We start from the raw sequence: 25877 nt of genomic DNA, 5'->3' as shown, positions 1-25877 counted from the left end.
GCATTTAATATATATATATATATATTTTTTTTTTTTTTTTTTTTTTTTTTTTTTTTTTTGCAACTTAGCCTGTTTTTGATGTCCGGTGTTCAGCAGAGGCCGGCCGCGGTGGTCTAGCGGTTCTGGCGCTGCAGTCCGGAACAGCGGGACTGCTACGGTCGCAGGTTCGAATCCTGCCTCGGGCATGGGTGTGTGTGATGTCCTTAGGTTAGTTAGGTTTAAGTAGTTCTAAGTTCTAGGGGAGTTATGACCTAAGATGTTGAGTCCCATAGTGCTCAGAGCCATTTGAACCATTTGTTCAGCAGAATTCAGTTTCTCATTTCCTAATTGTTGTAAAGCAAATTTCCTATCAGCCTTAGCCAGCTAAGAATGAATTGTCGTTTGAAGTGCACCGTCGACAAAATTATTTACGAGAGCACGATAATTAAGCGTATCTGTCTGGGTAAAACACACTACACATAGTACTAAAGATCAAGCTGACACTTTAGTTATTGCGTAAAATGTACCACAAAATAGTATTCATAACAACACCATCTCTGAGCCAGATCGAGATTGCCAAAAAGATTGTGAGAGACCATTGTGACAAGTTAGTGTGGCCCTTTTGTCTCCTCTGAATTACACAGGTCTAGAGATAAGCCTTGAAATAGAAATTCAGTTTCGTCGGTCGAGTTTTGTCGCCACCATCGCCAAACAATTGCATTGTCTCGGTACTGACTATCTATTTGTAGCAACGTGACGTTATGGCGCTCGGAGCGTACTTCTGGTTACCATGGTTGTGTAGCTACCCGCAAGGAACACCTACGAGTATTGTCTGAAGTTAGGCACTGAGTCACATGAGTATGTGAAACTATGCGACAAGATCATGAGATGGGGGAAATTTCTGCTGAATGGCGTTCATTGACCTGCGTAGGATTCATAAGAACTTTACAACTGGGATTGTTTTAGAGTGAAGTGAGGTCGCCTTCCTCTCAGAATATTTTTGAAGCGTCACCTGCTGTACGTTACATTGTCGCTGCAGTGGGTTGCAAGGGCATTCTTGCCGCTAACATATCTGTAGTCAGTGATTATGCTCACAGATGAATCTTGTATGTTTCAGCCATTCTGCTGTCACCGGGGGAAGAGCTAACTAAAACTAGACTTACCCGGATGAGGGCTAATTTAGATGCCTACTGATTATTTGTTCGATGTATAGGAGCTTCGATCGTAAGGGCCTACGTTGATGTCTACCCAATACCTCATTTAAAAAAAATTAAAATAAAAAATGCTGTCGTCGCTCAGGACTTACAAGTGTACCTACTTGATTGGAGTTGTCATCGGAACGTAGGACGGCACAAACCATAATTAGATGCTGATACCCCATGAACCACGGACCTTGCCGTTGGTGGGGAGGCTTGCGTGCCTCAGCGATACAGATGGCCGTACCGTAGGTGCAGCCACAACGGAGGGGTATCTGTTGAGAGGCCAGAAAAACGTGTGGTTCCTGAAGAGGGGCAGCAGCCTTTTCAATAGTTGCAGGGGCACCAGTCTAGGTGATTGACTGATATGACATTGCAACACTAACCAAAACGGCCTTGCTGTGCTGGTACTGCGAACGGCTGAAAGTAAGGGGAAACTGCAGCCGTAATTTTTCCCGAGGGCATGCAGCTTTACTGTATGGTTAAATGATGGCGTCCTCTTGGGTAAAATATTCCGGAGGTAAAATAGTCCCCCATTCGGATCTCCGGGCGGGGACTACTCAAGAGGACGTCGTTATCAGGAGAAAGAAAACTGGTGTTCTACGGATCGGAACGTGGAATGTCAGATCCCTTAATCGGGCAGGTAGGTTAGAAAATTTAAAAAGGGAAATGGATAGGTTAAAGTTAGATATAGTGGGAATTAGTGAAGTTCGGTGGCAGGAGGAACAAGACTTCTGGTCAGGTGAATACAGGGTTATAAATACAAAATCAAATAGGGGTAATGCAGGAGTAGGTTTAATAATGAATAAAAAAATAGGAGTCCGGGTTAGCTACTACAAACAGCATAGTGAACGCATTATTGTGGTCAAGATAGACACGAAGCCCACGCCTACTACAGTAGTACAAGTTTATATGCCAACTACATCTGCAGATGATGAAGAAATTGATGAAATGTATGATGAGATAAAAGAAATTATTCAGGTAGTGAAGGAAGACGAAAATTTAATAGTCATGGGTGACTGGAATTCGACAGTAGGAACAGGAAGAGAAGGAAACGTAGTAGGTGAATATGGATTGGGGCTAAGAAATGCAAGAGGAAGCCGCCTGGTAGAACTTTGCACAGAGCATAACTCAATCATAGCTAACACGTGGTTCAAGAATCATAAAAGAAGGTTGTATACATGGAAGAATCCTGGAGATACTAGAAGGCTTCAGGTAGATTATATAATGGTAAGACAGGGATTTAGGAACCAGGTTTTAAATTGTAAGACATTTCCAGGAGCAGATGTGGACTCTGACCACAATCTGTTGGTTATGAACTGTAGATTTAAACTGAAGAAACTGCAAAAAGGTGGGAATTTAAGGAGATGGGACCTGGATAAACTGACTAAACCAGAGGTTGTACAGAGTTTCAGGGAGAGCATAAGGGAAGAATTGACAGGAATGGGGGAAAGAAATACAGTAGAAGAGGAATGGGTGGCTCTGAGGGATGAAGTAGAAAAGGCAGTAGAGGATCAAGTAGGTAAAAAGATGAGGGCTAGTAGAAATCCTGGGGTAACAGAAGAAGTATTGAATTTAATTGATGAAAGGAGAAAATATACAAACGCAGTAAATGAAGCAGGCAAAAAGGAATACAAACGTCTCAAAAATGAGATCGACAGGAAGTGCAAAATGGCTAAGCAGGCATGGCTAGAGACAAATGTAAGGATGTAGAGGCGTATCTCACTAGGGGTAAGATAGATACTGCCTACAGGAAAATTGAAGAGCCCTTTGGAGAAAAGAGAACCACTTGTATGAATATCAAGAGCTCAGATGGAAACCCAGTTCTAAGCAAAGAAGGGAAAGCAGAAAGGTGGAAGGAGCATATAGAGGGTCTATACAAGGGCGATGTACGTGAGGACAATATTAAGGAAATGGAAGAGAATGTAGATGAAGACGAAATGGGAGATACGATATTGCGTGAAGAGTTTGACAGAGCACTGAAAGACCTGCGTTGAAACAAGGCCCCGGGAGTAAACATTCTATTAGAACTACTGACAGCCTTGGGAGAGCCAGTCCTGACAAAACTCTACCATCTGGTGAGCAAGATGTATGAGACAGGCGAAATACCCTCAGACTTCAATAAGAATATAAAAATTCCAATCCCAAAGAAAGCAGGTGTTGACAGATGTGAAAATTACCGAACTATCAGTTTAATAAGTCACGGCTGCAAAATACTAACGCGAATTCTTTACAGACGAATGGAGAAACTGGTAGAAGCCGACCTCAGGGAAGATCAGTTTGGATTCCATACAAACATTGGAACACGTGAGGCAATACTGACCCTACGACTTATCTTAGAAGCTAGATTAAGAAAAGGCAAACCTACGTTTCTAGCATTTGTTGACTTTGAGAAAACGTTTGACAATGTTGACTGGAATACTCTTTCAAATTCTAAAGGTGGCAGGAGTAAAATAGAGGGAGCGAAAGGCTATTTACAGTTTGTACAGAAACCAGATGGCAGTTATATAAGAGTCGAGGGGCATGAAAGGGAAGCAGTGGTTGGGAAAGGAGTGAGACAGGGTTGTTGCCTCTCCCCGATGTATATTGAGCAAGCAGTAAAGGAAACAAAAGAAAAATTCGGAGTAGGTATTAAAATCCATGGAGAAGAAATAAAAACGTTGAGGTTCGCCGATGACATTGTAATTCTGTCAGAGACAGCAAAGGACTTGGAAGAGCAGTTGAACAGAATGGATAGTGTCTTGAAAGGAGGATATAAGATGAACATCAACAAAAGCAGAACGAGGATAATGGAATGTAGTTAAATCAGGTGATGCTGCGGGAATTAGATTGGGAAATGAGACACTTAAAGTAGTAAAGGAGTTTTGCTATTTAGGGAGTAAAATAACTGATGATGGTCGAAGTAGAGAGGATATAAAATGTAGACTGGCAATGGCAAGGAAAGCATTTCTGAAGAAGAGAAATTTGTTAACATCGAGTATAGCTTTAAGTGTCAGGAAGTCGTTTCTGGAAGTATTTGTATGGAGTGTAGCCATGTATGGAAGTGAAACATGGACGATAAATAGTTTGGACAAGAAGAGAATAGAAGCTTTCGAAATGTGGTACTATAGAAAAATGCTGAAGATTAGATGGGTAGATTACATAACTAATGAGGAGGTATTGAATAGAATTGGGGAGAAGAGGAGTTTATGGCACAACTTGACAAGAAGAAGGAACTGGTTGGTAGGACATGTTCTGAATCATCAAGGGATCACAAATTTAGCATTGGAGGGCAGCGTGGGGGGTAAAATGGTTCAAATGGCTCTGAACACTATGGGACTTAACATCTGAGGTCATCAGTCGCCTAGAACTTAGAACTAATTAAACCTAACTAACCTAAGGACATCACACACATCCATGCCCGAGGCAGGATTCGACCCTGCGACCGTAGCGGTCGCTCGGCTCCAGACTGTAGCGCCTAGAACCGTACGGCCACTCTGGTCGGCGGAGGGTAAAAATCGTAGAGGGAGACCAAGAGATGAATACACTAAGAAGATTCAGAATGATGTAGGTTGCAGTAGGTACTGGGACATGAAGAAGCTTGCACAGGATAGAGTAGCATGGAGAGCTGCATCAAACCAGTCTCAGGACTGAAGACTACAACAACAACAACCCCAGGTCGAATGTCCAACGTCAAAATATAGTTCCAAGCACACGTGTACATGATTTTGATAGCTTGGGATAGCTGCCAGTGTTGTAATTCAGATTGTTTCATGGTTATCTTACTTAGAATCGTCAGAAAAACGAAGTTCGTGACTTACAATATCAAAAATACCATATCATTTTATTGATCATATTGTGCCGTAAAACGTCACAGTTGACAATTGGTGTACGTTTTTATTTTCCTAGAACCGGCGGTTCAAGCTACGTTTTCCAGAATATCGTGTAGCATCTTGACCTGTGACATGGGTATGTTTGCGGCGAGACGTGACGCTGCATGCTAAATTATGCAGATGTTATATGCATTGGGAATTAGGTTAATAACGTTGCTCCATGGAGATGAATTATTAGCCGATGCCTAGCCCTAAGGGCGCTGCTTACATCTAATATATAAAAATCAATGTGTGTTCGTATTTTATGCGCTGCCATAACGTTCATATGATTCCGATAAAACTTCGTCAACTTATAGCTTGAGCTTGCGCGAAGGTTATAGGCATAGTGCAATTAACTTACAGTAGGTGTCGCGCGTGTCGTACCGCCAAGTGCGTAGTGAGGTGTTTGAATGTGACAGAAACATACAGATCAGCGTTTTATTTTATCTTACTCATTTCGATGCCGATAATTGTGGTTTACATGTAATCGAAATTTGCCAGTGCAAACAGTAATTTTTCTATTTCCTCAATGACCCAGTGCACGCAACCCGTAGAGCATTTTTTGCGCTGCGTGAAGAAGCTGCATATGCCAAGACATTGTTGTAATCAGAAATTCCAAAGTACTGTACATGGAATGGTGCATCCAAGAAATCCCAACGACGTAAGCAAGGCAAGCATGTTTGATGGCTATCAAAATCTGTATTCCTCTGACGCACTGGGCGGTATTTGTGCGTTACATTCAAATAACGCCGAGTGTTACTATTCGAGAATGCTGTGGACTAGTGTCAAAGGACCTAATTCGTTTGCAAATTTGAGAGCGGTTGATGATGTAGAGTGCCTTACGCCTCATTTACGCTGGGGCAACATCTTGCAACATTGTGGCATGCAACAGTGATGCATGCTACATGACGGTCGTTGTCACATGATTCATGCGGCATAGACCACATCGTACGTCATGTCGCAAGCAGTCGCAATGTGCCGTAGTTAGCTCGTTTCGTGTGCGACATTTTCTGTATGGCAGCGGTAAATTCGAAAATATGGAGTGGTCGAACGAGAAGCATTTAGCATTCATAGAGAACTACAGATAAGCTGAGGTTCTGTGGAACATACGTGAAACTAATTATAAAAATAATATGGCGAAAATAGACGTTGTACGAAATCTCGCTTCAAAATATGAAATCTATGAGAATGCTGTGTCGAAGAAGATTAAAAATCTGAGAAGTGCGTTTCATGGCGAACACACGCGTGTGACGAATAAAAAGGCGGCTCAGCGGGTAATACGGAAAAAAAATGTTTCTAATATGAATCATTAAAATTCATCTTAGATGTGACAGAACTACGTGCAGGAATGGACAGCTCAGTTGTAAGTACCGCGATTTGAATAACTATTCATATTTCTTAACTGAGTGCTGTAGTATATCTATTCCATGGTCTAACAATCCTACCACAACAAAGGTCAAAAATTAATTATGATTGTAGTGTTGCTCACGCTGCTAAATATTGCATTTTCGGGCAACAAAAATGTTATATGTGGCAGGTGTCATTAGAGCACAGTTAATAAAGTCATTTCATGAAATAATGGTAAACTAGGCACTCATCTTTTCGTGTTTCCCGCGCTTGTCTCGTTGTGAACTCATGGCTCAATCGGCGAAAATCTAGGTAGTGATGATTCCAAGCTCGGATGCAAAGAGGCCTAGGTGATATTCTGCGATATTCAAAAGTTTTATAGATGTGTTTCATAAACCATTCTTGAAGATTAAACTTTTGCAAGTTAGAACAATGGTGATGTAAAAAGTAATCAGCACTCCGAATTTAAGTTCCACTTCTTTTTTATTACTTTTGTTGCAACATCACTTCACAATATAAAACATACTTGAAAATATCTTCCTCACTGTTAAAATACACATTTCATAAACTGACTACAATTTGCGTCTTTTCAACATGACGACCAAGAGTTGACGCTCTAATAACCGCTTACGCTCCCAAAAATAATCAGAGTTACATGTACGTCAAAGATCAAAGTGACACAAGAAAGAATACACATAAGAATAATATCATTGCAATATAAACATATCGATGTAACAAAGTACCTCTACATTAATGGGTTGTATGAATAAAAACGAGAACATTCTCCAGAGTTGATACTCAGAGCAAAAGAATATTCTCAAAGAAAGTTCTCAGTTTCGTATGAATAAAAACTAGGAGGCATAATCACTGACCCTGGAGTACTTTCTCTCTACCTCCACTCCTTACTGAGTAACTTCTCAGCAAAGAGATTAAAATCCAACATCTTTGGTTCTCAGTTTGTTTCGTTTGCGTGTGTTTTGTGATCAGAAAGTTTTTCTCCAGTTACTTCTGTGCCGAAATGGAAGACTCAGAATTAGCCTTTGTCAACATTATTAAAGATTACCCCGCAATCATCAGTAAATCGCAAACTCCGGCCGCAAAAAGAGAGAAGGCGGATTGTATTAAAGAAATACAACACCGTTATATGGTTAGTTTCGGGAAAGAAATTACGGACGGGCACATAATGAAGAAACTGCACAACATGAAATCCCGTATCAAGGCCAAGACGCATGTTAATAAGACGGGAGACATTAAGATTTCCCTGAAAAATTGGGAGCAGATATTTTTAAAGTTTTTGGACGGAGATGACTGCAACCCAACTATCCACAGAGTTCCTGGTAAGTCCCATACTTTCCGATTTTTTAATTACGCGCTTAATGCTTTGAAATTGTGATTCAGACAAATACGTATTTTTAACATGTGAAAATGAAACAATGTTTGGTAAATTTCGTCTACTATATCACCACTTTTCAGTAAAAGTATCACAATGTACTATGCATGAAATTGAACGAACCCCTCCCACATTTTTGCGTAAACCTGTTTGGTATATTTACTAACTAGAAACTGAATCCTGACACACTACTATTACTTCTTTTTAAATTTTTATTAGGAGCTTGTGCAGTAGGTGATGGTACCACCTCTGTCATCACTTCACCACGGAATTCGGAAGTAGCTGACACAGACTGCACATTGTATGAATAAGAATCAATTTTGCAGCTACCACTAATTGTTGCAGCCGACCATATGGATCTCATGGGCCCCGAAGTCGTCATACCTTCTCAATCGCCTGCTTCGGGGCATGAGAGAGTGTCTAAACGTCGGAGATTAAGTGTGGAAACAGATGAGACACTTAATTTGTCTACTTCACAGCTGCAAAGGCTGGTGCTATTGTACCAATTGGACATATTGAAACGAAAGCAGCAGAAATTGATGCGTGATTAAGATAAAAAATAAAACAAATTGTGTGGTGTCTTATTTACGTACCGAATTTTATTAATAAAAACATCTTTTTTAAGTGAATGTTCATTTACATTTCTCATTTACCAAATTCCATATCCTCCTACAAAAATTATTCAGTACAAATTTCTTTTCAATGAAACTATAAGAGTAATATAATCCAATTTGAAATGTTAAAAAAGTGTATGCACTTATATTCTTGTGTCTGGCCAGTATCTTCACCACATCCTTGAAACAATTTCTGGTAAAGCAAAAAGAGTAACTTGTTTGTATTTTAAATGCTGCAGGTTAGACAGTTGTGCACTTATTTACTCCCCCCTGCGGGTTCGGGGGTTAGAATAGGCCCGCGGTATTCCTGCCTGTCGTAAGAGGCGACTAAAAGGAGTCTCAAATGTTTCGGCCTTATGTGATGGTCCCCTCTCGGGTTTGACCTCCATCTTTCTAAATTGTTCCGAAGAGCGAGCCAATTGGGGAAGGACGCCTTACATGGTGCACTGTATCTGTTGTGCATTGAGACCTTTAGCCGGCTTTCTCGTCGTTGCAATGGTGTCCAGCTCGTTTTCTATCTCTTGGGCGAGGATACGTCCATGGGTGCGATTTCCACGCTGCACTGTGCAGTGTTGCTTTTCGCTGCGACGACGACCTCATACATTTTTGCACCTAAGATCCAGCACGGTAGCCAATCCGTTGTGGTGGGGCCGCCATGTACCCTGTTGGTTGTAGCCCCCTGACAACACAGGGATCGCTCTACTGATGCCTGCGCCGTTTACTCCCCATGTATGCCAAGGAGTAGATGCCCACCTTCCTGGGGCATCGGGACTCCCGACAATGGCCATCCTGCCAGGTGGCCCTTGCTGTGGCTGGGTGGCGCCCTTGGGGAGGGCCCTTGGTCGGAGTAGGTGGCATCAGGGTGGATGACACGCAACGAAGCGTGGCACATCATCTCTTGCTGTTGGCCAGCCACCAGCAGTCTCTAAGCGTTCGAGGGCTCATTTTAAAGGTAACGTTTATGACCCCAAAGCGTTCCCATCCCTGGCCAAACCATGGGAGGAACGAAAGGCAATGAATGACAGTGACACGTATTCGCCCCGGTATCTCGTCTGTACCAGAGATGATAGGGAATCCTTTGTCTCCGTGAAGTCTCAGTTCTTTGTAGAGCATTTGGGGAGTTGGAGGGCTTGTCCAAAATGCGCTCTGGGTCCGTTTTGATAAAAACGGCATCCTCCGCCCAGTCACGCAGGTTACTTGCTTGTGACAAGTTGGGGGATGTTAACGTTACCATCACACCACATAACAGTTTAAATATGGTCCAGGGTATTATTTTCCACAGGGACCTACTTTTGCAGTCTGATGACGAGCTGCGCGCCAACTTAGAGCGTAGAGGTGTTCATTTTGTCCGGCGCGTTCATCGGGGTCCGAGGGACAATCAGGTTGCTACCGGTACCTTCATCTTGGCCTTCGAGGGTGATACATTACCGGAGAAGGTCAAGGTGATGGTCTACCGTTGTGACGTCAAGCCCTATATCCCTCCTCCGATGCGGTGCTTTAAGTGCTGGAAGTTCGGCCATATGTCTTCCCGCTGCACTTCCAGCCTCACATGTCGAGATTGCGGACGCCCATCTCATCCCGATACTCCATGTGCTCCGCCTCCCATCTGTGTCTACTGTGGAGAGCCTCATTCACCTTGCTCGCCAGACTGCAGGATCTTACAGAAAGAACGCAAAATCATGGAATATAAGACCCTGGACCGACTGACTTACACTGAGGCTAAGCGGAAATTTGAACGGCTACATCCCGTGCGCATGATGACATCTTATGCCTCAACTGTCACTCCTGCTCCAGCTCCTTTAGCAGCACCACAAACAGTCAGCTCTCAGAGTCAGAGGACCTCACCTGTCCCCTTGACGATGGGGGCCCCTTCTCTCGCTGTTGCTCCCACACCATCTACCTCGGGAGCAGCACCCACTAAACCACCGGGGACACCAGTCCCCACTTCTAAGCCGGAGAAGCGTAAGTCTTCTTAGGCTTCTCTCGCTCGGAAGGGATCCTTTGGGTCACTCCCTTCCCAGGTTCCTACCAGCGGCACAGGAGACACCAACCAGTGGCTGAAGAAGCCACAGGTCGCTGGTCGTCGAGCTTCGCGATCATCTTCAGTCCCGGAGACTGACTCCAATAAGCCCTCTCAACGACAACAATCAAAGGAACAGCGAGAGAAAACGACATTGAAGACCCGTAAAACCAAGGCACCTGCGGTGGCACCTACTCTACCGCTACCTACGGGCTCTGCGTCTGAGGATGCGGTGGAGATTCTTGCGTCCGCTGAGGACCTCGATCTCGCCGGTCCCTCAGACGCAATGGATAGCACTTGCACGGGTGCTCCATCGGAGGCAGCAGGTGACCCAGAGGCGTAATCTGCCTTCCCAGTCCCGTCACGCCTTTCTCAGCCATGGACAATTCCATCCTCCAGTGGAACTGCAGCGGTTTCTTCCACCATCTAGCTGAGCTCCGCCAACTTATCAGCCTTCACCCTTTCTTCTGCATTGCTCTTCAGGAAACTTGGTTTCCAGCAATGCGAACCCTCGCCCTCCGTGGCTATCGGGGTTATTATAAGAACCGGGCAGCTTATGAAAGGGTGTCTGGTGGCGTCTGCATATATGTCCTTAACTCTCTTCACAGCGAGTCTATCCCTCTACAAACAGCTTTAGAGGCTGTCGCTGTTCGGGTGTGGACGCCACAGGCTGTTACTGTCTGCAGTCTTTACCTTCCACCGTATGGTGATGTCGCGCAGCATGTCCTGGCTGTGCTGATATCCCAATTGCCGCCACCTTTCTTCTTACTGGGCGACTTCAACGCCCATAACACTCTGTGGGGTGGGTCAGTGGCGACAGGTCGAGGCGCCACCATTGAGCATTTATTGGCACAGCTCGATCTTTCGCTGTTAAATGATGGTTCCTTCACACACTTCAGTGTGGCGCATGGCACGTACTCCGCCATTGACCTTGACCTTTCGATCTGCAGCCCTAGCCTCTTACCATCTGTCCAATGGAGAGTGCATGACGACCTGTGTGGTAGTGACTACTCTCCGATCTTTCTGTCACTGCCACAGCGTCAGTCTTCTTGGCGCCCTTGCAGGTGGGCAATGAATAAGGCTCACTGGGACTTGTTTTCCTCCATTGCCGTTATTAAGCCTCTCTCTAATGATGGCATTGATGTGGTGGTTCAATCGGTCACCACGGGCATCGTTACTGCCGCCGAATCTTCCATTCACAGTTCTTCTGGGTCCCCTCGGCGGCGGACTGTGCCTTAGTGGTCGCCTGAGATCGCTGAAGTGATTACAGATCGCCGGCGGGCGCTCCAACGTCACAAGAGACATCCCTGCATTGAACACCTCATTACCTTCAAACGTCTGCGTGCGCGGGCCCGCCGCCTTATCCGCCAAAGCAAGCAGGAGTGCTGGGAGCGGTATGTGTCCACCTTGGCCTCCATGTCTCTCCATCGCAGGTCTGGGCCAAGATCCGACGCCTCTATGGCTATCGGACACCTGTCAGCGTCCCTGCGCTCTCACTGAATGAAGCAGTTTGTACAGACTCCGACGAAATTGCCAACCGCTTGGCAGAGCATTTTGCTCTGAGTTCCGCTTCTTCCAATTACCCCCTGGCCTTCCACTCCATTAAAGAGCGGATGGAACGCCGGAGTCTTTCTTTTCGCACCCACCATTCTGAATACTACAATACTCCATTCAGTGAGTGGGAATTTCACAGTGCCCTTGCCGCTTGCCCTGATACCGCTCCTGGGCCAGATCGCATCCACTGTCAGATGCTGAAACACTTTTCAGTGGACTGCAAGCGACGCCTCCTCGACCTTTACAACCGTCTCTGGGTCGAGGGTGAGTTTCCGTCGCAGTGGCGGGAAAGCATTGTCATCTCCGTTTTGAAACCGGGCAAGAGCCCTTTGGAGGTGGACAGCTACCGCCCCATTAGCCTCACCAACGTTCTTTGCAAGCTTAACGGATGGTGAGCCGGCGCTTGAATTGGGTACTGGAGTCTCGGGGCCATCTGGCTCCGTCTCAGGGTGTTTTCCGTAAAGGCCGCTCCGCCACCGACAATCTGGTGAGCCTGGAGTCGGCCATCCGTACTGCCTTTGCCCGCCGTCAGCACCTGGTCGCTGTCTTTTTCGACATGCGGAAGGCGTACGATACGACATGGCGTCATCACATACTTTGTACGCTTCATGGATGGGGTCTTCGGGGCCCTCTGCCGATCTTTATCCGAAATTTTCTGTCGTATCGTACCTTCCTCGTGCAAGTCGCGGCCTCCCATAGTTCCTCCCGAGTCCAGGAGAATGGGGTACCACAGGGATCTGTCCTCAGTGTCTGCCTGTTTTTAATCGCAATAAACGGACTCGCTGCGGCGGTGGGAAATTCTGTCTCCGCTTCCCTGTATGCTGACGACTTCTGCCTTTACTACCGCTCTACTGGCATTGCAGCTGTTGAACGTCAGCTACAGGGCGCTATCCGCACGGCGCAGTCTTGGGCTGTAGCGCATGGTTTTCAGTTTTCGGCTGCCAAGACCCGCGTTATGCATTTCTGCCGGCGCCGAACAGTCCATCCTGAGCCGCGGCTTTATCTTGCTGACGAACTCCTTGCTGTGGTGGAGACCCACAGGTTTTTGGGTGTAGTTTTTGATGCCCGGCTGACTTGGCTGCCTCATATTCGGCAGCTTAAACAGGCGTGTTGGCGGCATCTAAATGCTCTGAGATGCTTGAGTCACACCCGCTGTGGCGCCGACCGATCTACCCTGTTACGGCTCAGGCGTTAATCCAGTCTCGTCTGGATTGTGGGAGCCTGGCTTATGGCTCAGCATCCCCATCTGCGCTGCGGGTACTGGACCCAATCCTACACAGCGGAATACGCCTTGCCACTAGTGCTTTCCGGACCAGCCCAGTGGACAGCATACTTGCGGAGGCAGGTGTCCCTCCATTGCGGTTCAGGCGCCGAAATTTACTGGCCGCTTATGCTGCCCATGTTTTTAGCTTGCCCGGGCATCCAAACTATCGTCTCCTGTTCCCGCGATCGGTCGTCCATCTGCCAGAACGTCGGCCCCGGTCAGGTTGTACGATCGCGGTCCGAGTCAAAGAGCTTCTCTCCGGGCTTAGGGTTTTCACTGTTCCACCTCCTTTTTCGGGCCACTTTGCGTACACCCCCATGGTGTGTTCCTCGCCCTTGCCTTCGGCTCGACTTGGCACAGGGCCCGAAGGACTCAGTCCCTCCAGAGGCCTTCCGCCGCCGCTTTTATTCCATCGTGGCGACGTATCAGGGCTCTGACTTTGTTTACACTGACGGTTCGATGGTTGCTGGTCGTGTCGGTTATGCGCTCACTCTAGGGGACCAGTCCGAACAACGTTCCTTGGCGGCTGGCTGCAGCGTTTACACTGCTGAGCTGGTCGCCATCTTTCGAGCCCTAGAGTATATCCGCTCCTGCTCAGGTGAGTCCTTCGTGATCTGTAGCGATTCCCTGAGCGGTTTACGAGCTCTCGACCAGTATTTCCCTCTTTCTCGTCTAGTGATGGCTATCCAGGAGTCCCTGCATACTCTTGCCCGTTGCGGCCGCTCTGTGGTCTTTGTGTGGACCCCCGGTCATGTCGGTATCCCGGGCAATGAACATGTTGACCGCCTGGCGAAAGAGGCCACCAGGCAACCATCTCTGGATGTTGGCCTCCCAGAGACTGATTTGCGAGCGGTCCTCCGCCGAAAAGTTTTTGCGCTTTGGGACGCTGAATGGCGCGATCGGATCACGCCCAATAAACTCCGTGCCATTAAGGAGACGACGATTGTATGGCGGTCATCCATGCGAGCCAACCGCAGGGACTCAGTCGTCCTTTGTCGGCTCCGCATTGGCCACTCCCAGCTGACACACACTTACTGCGTCGGGAGGACCCTCCTCTGTGTCGCTGCGGGGCGGCTTTGACAGTGGCCCACATTTTGTTGGCCTGCCCCCTTTTAGCTGTGGTCAGGCGGACATTTGCGCTGCCTGATACGCTCCCTGCCCTTTTAACTGATGACCCTGCTATGGCTGGCTTAGTTTTACGTTTTATTCGGGCAGGGGGTGTTTATCATTTAATATGAGTGTTTGTTTTATTTTATTGTTTTGTGTTGATTCTGGCCTTTGGCCTACGGTTTTAAACTGAGTTTTTAATGTGTTCTCGGTGGTTGGCTTTTCCTTTTTTTATTCTATGGTCGGCCAACCACTGCCACACTCCGTGTGATTTTAATTTGTTATGTCTGTTCTTTGTCTGAGTTTTTCTTGTCCTTTGTTGTCTGTTGTCTCTATCCGTTTTTTTACTCTGTGTAGTAGTTCTTAAGTTTTGGAACAAGGGACCGATGACCGTTGCAGTCTGGTCCCTTTAATCCAACAAACCATCCAACCAACTTATTTACTGTAGCACCTGGCAAATATCTTCACCACATTCTTTAAACAATTTCTGGTGAAGTAAAGCAAAAAGAGTAACTTGTTTGTATTTTAAATGCTGCAGGTTAGACAGTTGTGCACCTATTCACTGTAGCAGCTGGCAAATACCTTCACCACATCCTTGGAACATTTTTGGTAAAGTAAACTTGTGCCATCAATCTGCTGAAGTTACAGTACAGAAATTACATTAAGGTTCCAGCAGTTCATGTTAACCTGTTGTGCCCAAAGCTATTTACAGTAGTACCTGAAAATTCTGTTCCAGTTTGAATAGTTACATGTTAAACAATTTTTGTTGAAAGTAAAATCGATGATAGAGAATGAAAAAAAAACCACTAAACAGCATTTTATTATGTAACATCAGAGCACTGTGCTTTATTTTCATGAGGGAATAATTATTGTAATTACAAAAAATATACAAATTGGGTTAATTATTCAATGTTTGGACAGACTCCCATACATTACAGTCGTCCTATTACATTTACAATTTCCCGTCTTCTATTTGTTCCACGTACGCGTACGTTTGCTGCTTCCTCTTCTCCCAGTACTGGAAGATTGTTGTCGTCATCACTAGGTGCCTCAAAATCCTCATCCCCTACATGTTTTGCTACGTTGTGCAAAACAAAACAGGCTATTATCACACTGGGGATTTTTGTTTGGGCAAGCCTTATTTTATTTTGCAGAATTGGGAAACGCCTTTTCACCTGTTCAAAGCACCGTTCGATTATCACCCTTTCCTTAGAGTGAAGTCTGTTGTATACCCTCTCATCAGGTGTTTCGGGATTTTAAAATGGTGTCATTAACCACGGTGCAATGCCATATCCTTCGTCTCCTAAAATTAGGGCGTTGCACTGGTTCTCACGCAATATACGATACACATCGGAGTTTCTCCATATCCTAGCGTCATGTACAGACCCTGGCCATGAAGCATCAACACTCGTAAACATTTCACTGTTGTCACGCGTCGGCTGCACATTTATAGATGGAAAGCCCTTTCGATTAACGTATTCGTCTCCATGTGAAGAAGGGTTCATTGTAGGTATGTGAGTGCAGTCTAGGGCCCCTACCGCACATGGAAACTTGTATCTCGATTGCCATTTAACTTTCGCTGTTTCTAGTTCGTTAATATTTCTCGGAAATCTGATGCACAATGGTGCTTTCCTGTTGACCTGTTGTAGAACATACGAAAATGTTAGTGATACTGTAGTCTGGTGTACTCCCAAATCTTCTCCTACACCTATCTGAAAGCCTGGATCCGCTAAATAGCGCAAAAATATTTTCATTTTGCATTCATTGGAAAGGGCGCCTCCTCTTCTTTCGTGATTTTCCGGAAGAAAGTGATTCACCAGCCAATTAATGCTTTGACTGTTAAATCTATACAAACTTCTACAGTTCCTTTCTTCTGTGTTCCTGCGTACTACGTATATCATTTTTTGCCTTTCAAGAAACATAAATTCCGCCATTTGCGCTAAAATCACTCGGTAACGCTTAATCATAACACAACTCACTCAGCTCGAAGTATGCTACGGAGCTCACTCACAGAAACAGAGAATGTTCTCCGCTTGTGAGAAACTTCTTTGGCTTTATTCATACGAAATCGGAGAATATTCTTTGCTTTGAACAACTTCCCCCACCCTTCAACCCACACTGAGAACATTCTCGGGTGAAGTATATTCTACAGTGGACCCCACAAACAAGTTTGTAGGAAGAAAGTAACTAAACAGTTCGAGTTCATCTAGATAAATCTATTCATTTACGTAAATGAATATACATTGTAGTACGAACATAATTAATATATATTGGTGCAGGATGATACTATCTCTCTTGACACTCGACCTTTCCATGTGGGTGTCATAAAATATTCTTTGAATTCCTCTCGTCCTGCTTGTGCATCACAGGAAGGTCTTCGAGGTACCTTTGATAAATTCACTAAGCCTGTATGGTGGCGAGTATCTTCTCTCCACTCTCCAAGAGTTATTACACCATTATCTATGTCTTCTGTGTCCAAACTATTTGGAGATGAATAAATAGTTGTGGACGTTGCACTTTGCCTTAAAATTATGGAGATACGTACAAGCTTCTGTAACTGTTTCAGCGTTCTCAACTTTAAGTAACACTGGCTTCCTAAACATTTTAAAACAGAGGACATTATTCCGAAAGCGTTTTCGACAATACGAGTACGTCTTGCGCGAGAAAGTCGGTAATTAAATATTCTTTCCTCCGATCTTGGTAACTTTCCAGCATGCGGTTTCATTACATTTGTGATCAATGGAAATGTCTCCACCACTAATAAAACTAATGGTGTCAAATTTTCTTCCTGGAAGAGATTCTGTGAGAGGAATGTTTGATTTATTTTCCGTTAACGCTTTATGAAACGAAGTGTTCTTAATAACTCCTCCATCTAATAGGCTGTTCTGACAACCAACATGTAAATATTGAATGCAGGAATTTGCGTCTGAAATCGCCACAAGGACGATGCTAAATGTTTTTCTGTAGTTAATAGATTCACTTCCAGTATTGGCAGGGCATATAATTTGAGCATGTTTGCCATCTGTGGCTCCTACACCGTGAGGGAAGTTCCACTTAACTTCGAAATTTCTGGCAACATTCTTCCATTCTTCAGTATCCTTCGGAGTCTGAAAAGTAAAACATTATCATTACTTTCCCTATTTTTTCAGAATGACGACACACAGGACACAGAAACAAAAGATGAAGATTCAAGTCAGCCTTCTGAAAACAATGTGCCTCAAACATCAACTACGTCTTCTGAGGAAACGCAGAGAAAGAGCATTACTACAGCCGAAAAAAGAACAGCTCAGGAAATGGCGAGAAATGCTCGAGTTGAGGAAGGTTATCAGATTTTAAGAACTGTTAGCAACAGAGATGAATGGAGTGTGTATGGAGAGTTCATCGCCAATGAAATGAGAAATTTTTCCCTCACAACACAAACGTTTGTGAAACACATCACAGGAAATGCGCTATTCAGAGCAGCGTTGGGGGAGTGTGAGAAACGAACTCCCAGCATCTCACCATTGGTGGTTGCTATATTGGAAAACTGTGCAGAAGCTAACTGCGAAATTGTATACGTTGACAATGATACTGGTGAGAGTGAGGAATTCATTGAAGTACGAGGCACATCAGAAGAGCTCCATCAATTTTTGCGATTTAAAAAATAAGTGAAATACTTTGTACCAGTTATTTAATTTCAATTATAACTTACTTAAAAATGAAAATAAAAAATTATTTAAATAAGGTGAGTATTGAACGTTGTGTACTTTGGTATTTCTTCAGCACGGATGAAATAGGTTCACAAACTTCACTATGAGGGAAGTAGCAGAATATGATACTTCGAATAAGTACATTAGTGACTTGTACGAATCCCCAGTGACTAAAATTCGTAATGCGATGGTCAGTCGAATTCTTGATGAAACACTGTGTTGGCAATTGGTATCTTTCTTTAGACTAAAAAGGTTAGTTAACTGTAATAAATAATTGAAGTCTTCATTGGACTTTCTCGTAAAATTACTAAATAATGCACCATCATCTGCTGCAGGATCTCCTAGTATACTCGTTCGTGGGCCTTCTTTAAATATTCTTCTCTTCCATCATCGTCTCCTTTTCCGTTTATTTTCATTTCCATCGTTAGCGGCGAGTGCGATGACCAAGTAAGTAGCCGCCGCAATCACTTTATCACCCACTCTCCTGCAGGAACGACTCTGTGTTCACAAATTCTGTTGCTTTGATATAAATTAACCTGCCGCGTGCAACATAGGCCGCAAGACGTTGCCTTCTGTAGCATACTACAAGACTGTGCACGCCACATTTCTGTAGCATGCCACAATGTTGGAACATGTTGCCCCAGCGTAAACGAGCCTTTACGTAGAGAGAAGCTTGCGTCACAATCTTCATTTGCTCGAAAGTGACGAACGCTGGGAAACAACATTGACGGATGCATGTGCCAGCTGTCATCCACGACAAATTCGAACATTGGCTCTGAGCCCTATGGGACTTAACATCTGAGGTCATCAGTACCCAATTCGAACATTATTCGCCATCATTTTGACCTCATGTTCGCCATCCAGCCCTAAAGATTTGTGCGAAAAATTGAGAGAGGATTTGAGCGAAGACATTTTGTGCCATGTTCGTGCCAACAGCAATAAAAGTTCCAGGGATTTTTTGGACAATATTTTCAATCAATCTCTGCTCGAAATCGAGGACTTAGGCTTAACCATCAACAACAAAGAACTCATTCGTCTTGGCATGATTGCGCCAGAACGTTGTGCACTAGACCTTTATGACTGCGGAGTAGGAACCGCGCGGCCGCTACGGCCGCAGGTTCGAATCCTGCCTCGGGCATGGATGTGTGTGATGTCCTTAGGTTAGTTAGGTTTAAGTAGTTCTAAGTTCTAGGGGACTGATGACCTTAGAAGTTAAGTCCCATAGTGCTCAGAGCCATTTGAACCATTTGAACTGCGGAGTAGTGAGAGAACAACAGTACAGTGCTAATGATCTGCGTGCATTTGTTGAAGCAAACGAACAAACTTTGCTTGTGGAACAAAAATTGGCCTACGACACAATTACAAATGCCGTGTCAACTGGCAGAGGTGGTCTGTTCTTCTTTGATGTGCCTGCTGAGACTGAAAAAACGTTCCTCATCTGTTTGCTGTCGTCTCACATTCGATCTCAAAATGTAATTGCTTTGGCTCTTGCTTCATCAGGCATTGCGGTTATTTGATTAGATGGTGAACGAGCAGAGAATTTTACGCCCTAATTCCCATTGGATATGCGTTTCTCAAAAGCTTCAACATGTAACATTTCAGAAGAATATGGAAAGGCTAAAGTTATGAGACTCTGCAAGTTCATTGTGTGGGACGAATGCACCATGGCTTATATGAAATCAGTTGAAGCTTTTGATCGAACTCTTACGATCAGATGCACAGCTATTCAGTGGCGCTCTCATTATATTATCTGGCGAGCTTAGACAATTCCTTTCAGTGACATCTACATCAACACCAGCTGATGAGCTCAATCCTTGCCTCAGAACATCGCTTCTTTGGAGATATGTGCGAAAACTACCTTAAAGCTCTTGAATAACAAAGTCAACAAAATTGAAATGAACATCTTTTATATTTCTCCTTTATATATAATTCAATGTCTGTAAATGCGTTCACTATCGACAGTAAAATAAATATCATCCTTATTCTCATTCCTAATTAAACAAGATAACTATTTCAAACGACATTTCCACTATTATTTCTTCTGTTGCAGCAACGCGCTGGATACCAGCTTTGTATTATTTTGCTCTCTGCAACAGCTATTTTGGTAGGTGTATTTCTGTCTGCCAAAAGAGTGTATCAAATGTAATGCCTAATAAAATGTAATGCCTAATAAAATGTTTCGCTGTCCCATAACAGTTTCCTGCCTATGTCAGAGTTCGTCGCTTATCGACGGGACGTCAAACATTTATCTTCCTTCCTTCCTTCCATTTTGTCGGCAACCTATCACAAATACGATCTCTACGTTCTGCAGCTGCCAACATCTTTTGTATTTATCCAGGTTGGCGTTTACCTTTGCGCGAAGGAACTGAGATTGAGGGAACAGAAACACAACATTATTATAAATCATTCCTTTTAGCGTTTAAATTTTCTATCAATGCGAACAATTTCAATACGTAAGTCCGTGTTGCTCCTTTCCTGTTATCTAATATTTCTTATCTCTCTCCTCTTGGACAATTTTGCGCTAGTCTTCTTTTGCTTCCTATCTTCAATTCTTTTCAAGATTTTCTTCGAAAAAATTCTTCTTCTGTCGTTCCTTGTTCTCTTCTACTCTGCCTTTTCAAATTTTTCTTCACTTCTTGTCTCAAGGTGGTGGTCGTTGTTGTTGTTTTCTTTACCTAAATGCGTCTAAAAATCCGTTTGATTAACTACGACTCGCTATAGACATAGAAACATAAACTATGTCTTCGCATGATTTCTAACATATTCGTGTGTGTTCTGATATGTAGCAATATAACTTCTTAATTTGCAAGACTTCTCCTTACCAGTTTTTCTAATTGGCCGTATTTATAATTTAGTACTAGACATTTACTCACATATAATTATCCTAGTTTCACAATTATATAGGAGACTTTTAATTTCAGCTCTTTCGATTAAAATGTTTTGTCGTGTGTATTTTTTTCCCTGTGTGGCAGATTTATGTAAAACATTTTATTTGATCTTTTAAGTTTTTTGTGTGTGTGGGTTATTGATGTTTTATATTCGTTTTCCTCAGTCTAGATCTTAAAATCAGCTCTGTTATTTATTTGTGTAACGTTGCACTTGTAGAAGTCCAGAGTGTGTAGAAAGGCATATGCACGGCAGTTGGTGGCAACACCTTTGTTTTTTCTCCAGCTGATGGGTAATAATCTATGCTCTTTGAGTTTTTCGTACCAGATCTTTACTGTTTCTATCAAAGGATGAGATACACAATCACTGGATATTTTCATATGTTGTCCGACGCAATTTTAGACTATATTATATTCACCCGTTCACATTCTCCATTCCCTCGTCACTGCTGTTTCCACGTAGTACAGACGTTTCTGTAGTAAGTTTATGTGGCTTTGTTGTCCTGATATGGCCGCAACATTTTTATATGCGTTTTCTACCCTCGCTAGGAGAATCCCAGCCTAACTAGCCATATTTAACTACCATGCGCATTGGAATTTTCCTCTTCATTTCTTAGTTCTTAGTACATCTTCAGTGCCGTCTGTTACACAATGCTGAGGCAAAGAACTAAGCACCCTATTGTAGAATATATTAATAATTATCCTTAACTTTGTAAATGTCGTTCTGTAATATATGGTTACATAGTACTGAAATTAGCGTTGGGACAGTGTGAAACACTTCCATCGCTTGGCCCCCTGAGTTGGTATTTTCAGTATTCCTTTACCATTTCATGCTCTCATCTGCTCCGGAAATGCTTCTAGACAGCTGCATATAAAGCACATGGTGATATTACACTACTGTATCATCGCTACTCATCGTTTTCTAGCAAAAAGTTTCACTTATTTTGTCCCATGCTTTGGGAATTCTGGCGATGATGTTACATCAGTTGTGGAATATGCTAATACAAGTTCTACCATGGTAGCTTACGAGATATTAACATGGGAATATTTATTCAATATCATATAGAAATACACCAGAGCGAAGTAGTAGACAAGTAAGGAAAATATTGAGGAAGAGGTACCCAAATTTGTTCAGTTTGCTTACTCGGAGTTCATGCACTTACATTGGTGTTCCGATCCAAATGAATTGGACTGATCGAACTCGGACAGTGAATTTTGATTTAGGTTGTGTCAAACGGCTTGCTTAAGAAAACGTGCGTGCCCACACACACACACACACACACACACACACACACACACACTGAAAGAAGACGACTGGGGCACACTTGTATGTGGCACGGCACCGGAATAAGATAAGAATATTAATCAATTAAAATGAAAGGAGTATACTAAAACGATTAATGTCTCTGATAGGCTCGATAGTGCGAATCGCTGACAGTGCGCGACCGCAGAGCCAAAGATACTGCTTCGGGTCTGAGATTGTAGTGTTGGAGTAAGAGAGAGCTGGGCGCACAGTTGCAGGTAGCTGTTTGTGAGGGAAAGACGATGGAGTGGGCAGTTTTTGTGGTGTGTTGTGTGAAGCCACCAAGGGTTAGATTAATTTAGGTATGTCAATATTGTTGAACTTGGAAGCGGAAGTCTTCATGCAAAAGGTGTTAAAGATGTTAAACAATTATGATTTTTGTTTTTACCAGCGCGTTAGTATAGCTGAGTTGGCTGACAATTTGTAATTATTGAGTAACCTCAGAATGTACGTAGACTGTTTTGGTAAAAAGGCTAGTTAGGTATTTCATTTTTGTAATGCTTCTAAGATTTGTTAACAGCTGTATGTAATGTGATAATTTGCAATTATACTGGTTTAATGAGGTTAGATAATACTTACTGTCTAAATCTCATTGTTTGTGAATCAATTGTGAGTAATGTAACTTCATTTGTTAGATGTTTTTGAAAAGATAAACTTAATTTGCAATATAATTTTGCCAAAAAAAACTCAGAGTTAGTAATTCACCATAATCAATACCGCCTCCCTGTCCAGGTCATATGTTTTTCAAAGAAGTTGGGTTTTTCATAAGTGTTCTCGATGAATTTCATATGCGTTTCAAAGTAGTATGGCTAACATTGCAAACTGCTGAGCTTGTAGATAGCATATATTTATCATCTCGCCCTGTTCAAAACTGATAACTTTGGTCCCTGTGCACGTAACAAATAAATTAAATTGTCTTACCTCCAGAGCAGCAACGGTGGAACGCGATATATTCTGGTCTCTCACAATATATATATATATATATATATATATATATATATATATATATATATAATGAGAGACCAGAATATATCGCGTTCCACCGTTGCTGCTGTAGAGGTAAGACAATTTAATTTATTTGTTACGTGCACAGGGGCCAAAGTTATCAGTTTTGAACAGGGCCAGATGATTCGGTGCCTAAGGGGCTGAATGTATTTTGCAATAACTGTATTTCTTTATTGGTATTGGAAGTTGCATTGGCCAATTAATTCGTGTCAAGTTTTTCTAACAATAACACAGAGTAAGCACACCACTTGCACTTACACCACGCAACACGACAATTCGCGTTCAGTACTCATTCAACAGATCAGAGACATTAATCGTTTATAGTACACTAGTTAATGTCTGATGCAGTATGTATCAGTTCGATGAAAACAAGATTAATCGGATGTTTCCAGGAATATTTTTTAGTTTGCAATGTCCACTTTCGTGTATTGGCATACTTTGGCTGACACCGTATGTAGTGTTGAGAGAAGTCGTACTCGATCTTAAAAGTAGAAGACGCGCTCATCTAGGCGTGCTGTAAACCACTCACTCACTCAGCTTCTCCAGCACTCATCTGCATTTGAAATATCGACAGTCGATAATGATTCACACAAATGTACGGTATGTCAATGACAAACAGCTACACTGGTCTACAAAAGTGAAACATAACATGGGAATAGGACGTCAGAAGGGCTACGGAAATTGTTAAAACTTAGTAACAAGGTATTTGGTATACAGCACCTTCCGAAACATATATTTACATAATTTATGAGACCGAATATTCAAATTAAAAAATTATCGAAACAATCTATTAGTTTGGCTGAGAGAGAGCATGCTTTCTACGAAGCCCTTTTATCAGTCGACCCCAGTCCTGAAAAGTGGTTGTGAGAAGCTGTAAGTCGCTTCCCCAATGTACGTCGGAACCGCTGTTCCCAACCTTTCTGAGACCTCTGCCCCTGGACAAAATACAATACCAGCGAATAACCCAGCAAAGTGAGGAACTTAAAGAAACTGTCGGGTTGACTCAACCTACTGATACCAGACGTCGGCTTCGGTCCGTTACGTAATCGTGATTTGGCATGTGACGTACTTGCACAAACAGAATGCTGACTGTTAATTCTGATTCCAATTTATTTTTTGGAATGTACTTTTCTTTATTGTGTTTATTTGGCATCTAGCTGCCCATTTATTTAGCCAGAGGAATGTAGGTAACGGCGACAGACTAATCTGCATCTCAGCCCGATGTCTAAGTAAGGTTAAATTGTGAAAGTTTGTTCGTGTGTTGGTGAAGGCAACGACTGTGATGTGGTTTATATCGACCGCTTAGATAACGTCATGTATCAAAGCAGATGAGTGATATCGGTAAATTCAGTGTTCATGGAACTTTACTTGAAGAAAGAAATTGCTATTTTAAGAGTACAAAAGTCAAATAATTCGCAGTTAACGTTTTAAAGAACGAAAGTCATATTTTTGCAGACGTTTGGTACTGCATATTCCCGTTTTTGTTTCTTTGATCATTCATGAAAATATTGCCATGTTAATATTGTTTCATCACAGTCTATTTTCAGTGTTTTGCCTCCACGGAACCCAGGATATTGTCCTTAGACTAGAAATTCAAAATCTGAGAGCAATACTTCATTCACTGCAAACATTCTTGGAATCCAAGTATTTATTTGATGATTTTCCAACTGAAGAAAAAGTAGTTACTAATAGAGTTTACCATTTACGACAGATGCTTACTGCTGCTACAGAACGTACACTGAGTTGACAGAAGTCATAGGATAACGATATGCAAATATAGAGATGGCGGTAGTATTGCGTACACAAGGTACTAAAGGGCACTGCTTTGGCGGAGATGTCAAAAGGTTTGCGATGCCATTATGGCCGCAAGATGGGAGTTGACAGACTTTGAACGCGGAATGGTAGTAGGAGCTAGAAGCATGAGACATTCCGTTTCTGAAATCGTTAAGGAATTCTGTATTCCGAGTTCCCAGTCTCAAGAGTGTGCCGAGAATATAAATTTCAGGCACATTACCTCTCAACACGGACAAAGAAGTGTCCGTCGATCTTCACTTGACGATGGTGAACAGCGGCGTCTGCGTTGAGATGTCAGTGTTGACAGACAAGCATCATTGCTTGAAGTAGCTGCGGAAATCAGTGTGAGACGTACGTATCCGTTAGGACAGTGCGGCGAAATGGGTCGTTAATGGGCTATGGCAGCAGACGACCTACGCGAGTGCCTTTGTTAACGGCACGTCGCCTTGCAGCGCCTCTCTTGCACTCTTGACTATATCGGTTGACCCTAGACGACTGGTAAATCGTGATCTGGTCAGAGGAGTCCCTATTTCAGTTGGAAAGAGCTGATGGTAGGTGCGGTATTGACTCCTCGAAGCCATGGACCCAAGTTGTCAACAAAAAACTGTGCGAGCTAGTGGTGGCTCCATAATGGTGTAGGCTGTGTTTACATGGAATAGATCTGTTCCTCCGGTTCAAATGAACCAACTGAGACTATTTGTAGTTATTCAAGGACTTCACGTTCCCAAACAACGGTGGAATTTTCGTGGATGACTATCCGCCATGTCACCGGATAACAAATGCTAGCTTTTGGTTTGAAGTACATTCTGGACAGTTCGCGCGAATGGTTTTGCTACCCGTATCGCCCGACATGAATCTCATCGAACGTTTATGGGACAT

At 43.3% G+C, this 25877-nt stretch overlaps 1 protein-coding gene across 1 annotated transcript in view; it reads left to right on the top strand.

Moving 5' to 3' along the window:
- LOC126235327 (uncharacterized) overlaps nt 1-25877 on the top strand; it is a 154248-nt gene that overhangs the window by 100784 nt on the left and 27587 nt on the right. The window contains exon 4 of the mRNA XM_049944050.1: nt 17472-17785. Coding sequence (XP_049800007.1) covers nt 17472-17785 — 314 coding nt within the window. The remainder of the gene's footprint in view (nt 1-17471; nt 17786-25877) is intronic.

This window comes from Schistocerca nitens, chromosome 2 (genome assembly GCF_023898315.1).
Source record: "Schistocerca nitens isolate TAMUIC-IGC-003100 chromosome 2, iqSchNite1.1, whole genome shotgun sequence".
NCBI classification, from domain to species: domain Eukaryota; kingdom Metazoa; phylum Arthropoda; class Insecta; order Orthoptera; family Acrididae; genus Schistocerca; species Schistocerca nitens.
The sequence above is the reverse complement of the archived record's forward strand: the minus strand, read 5'-3'. Positions and strand labels throughout refer to the sequence as shown.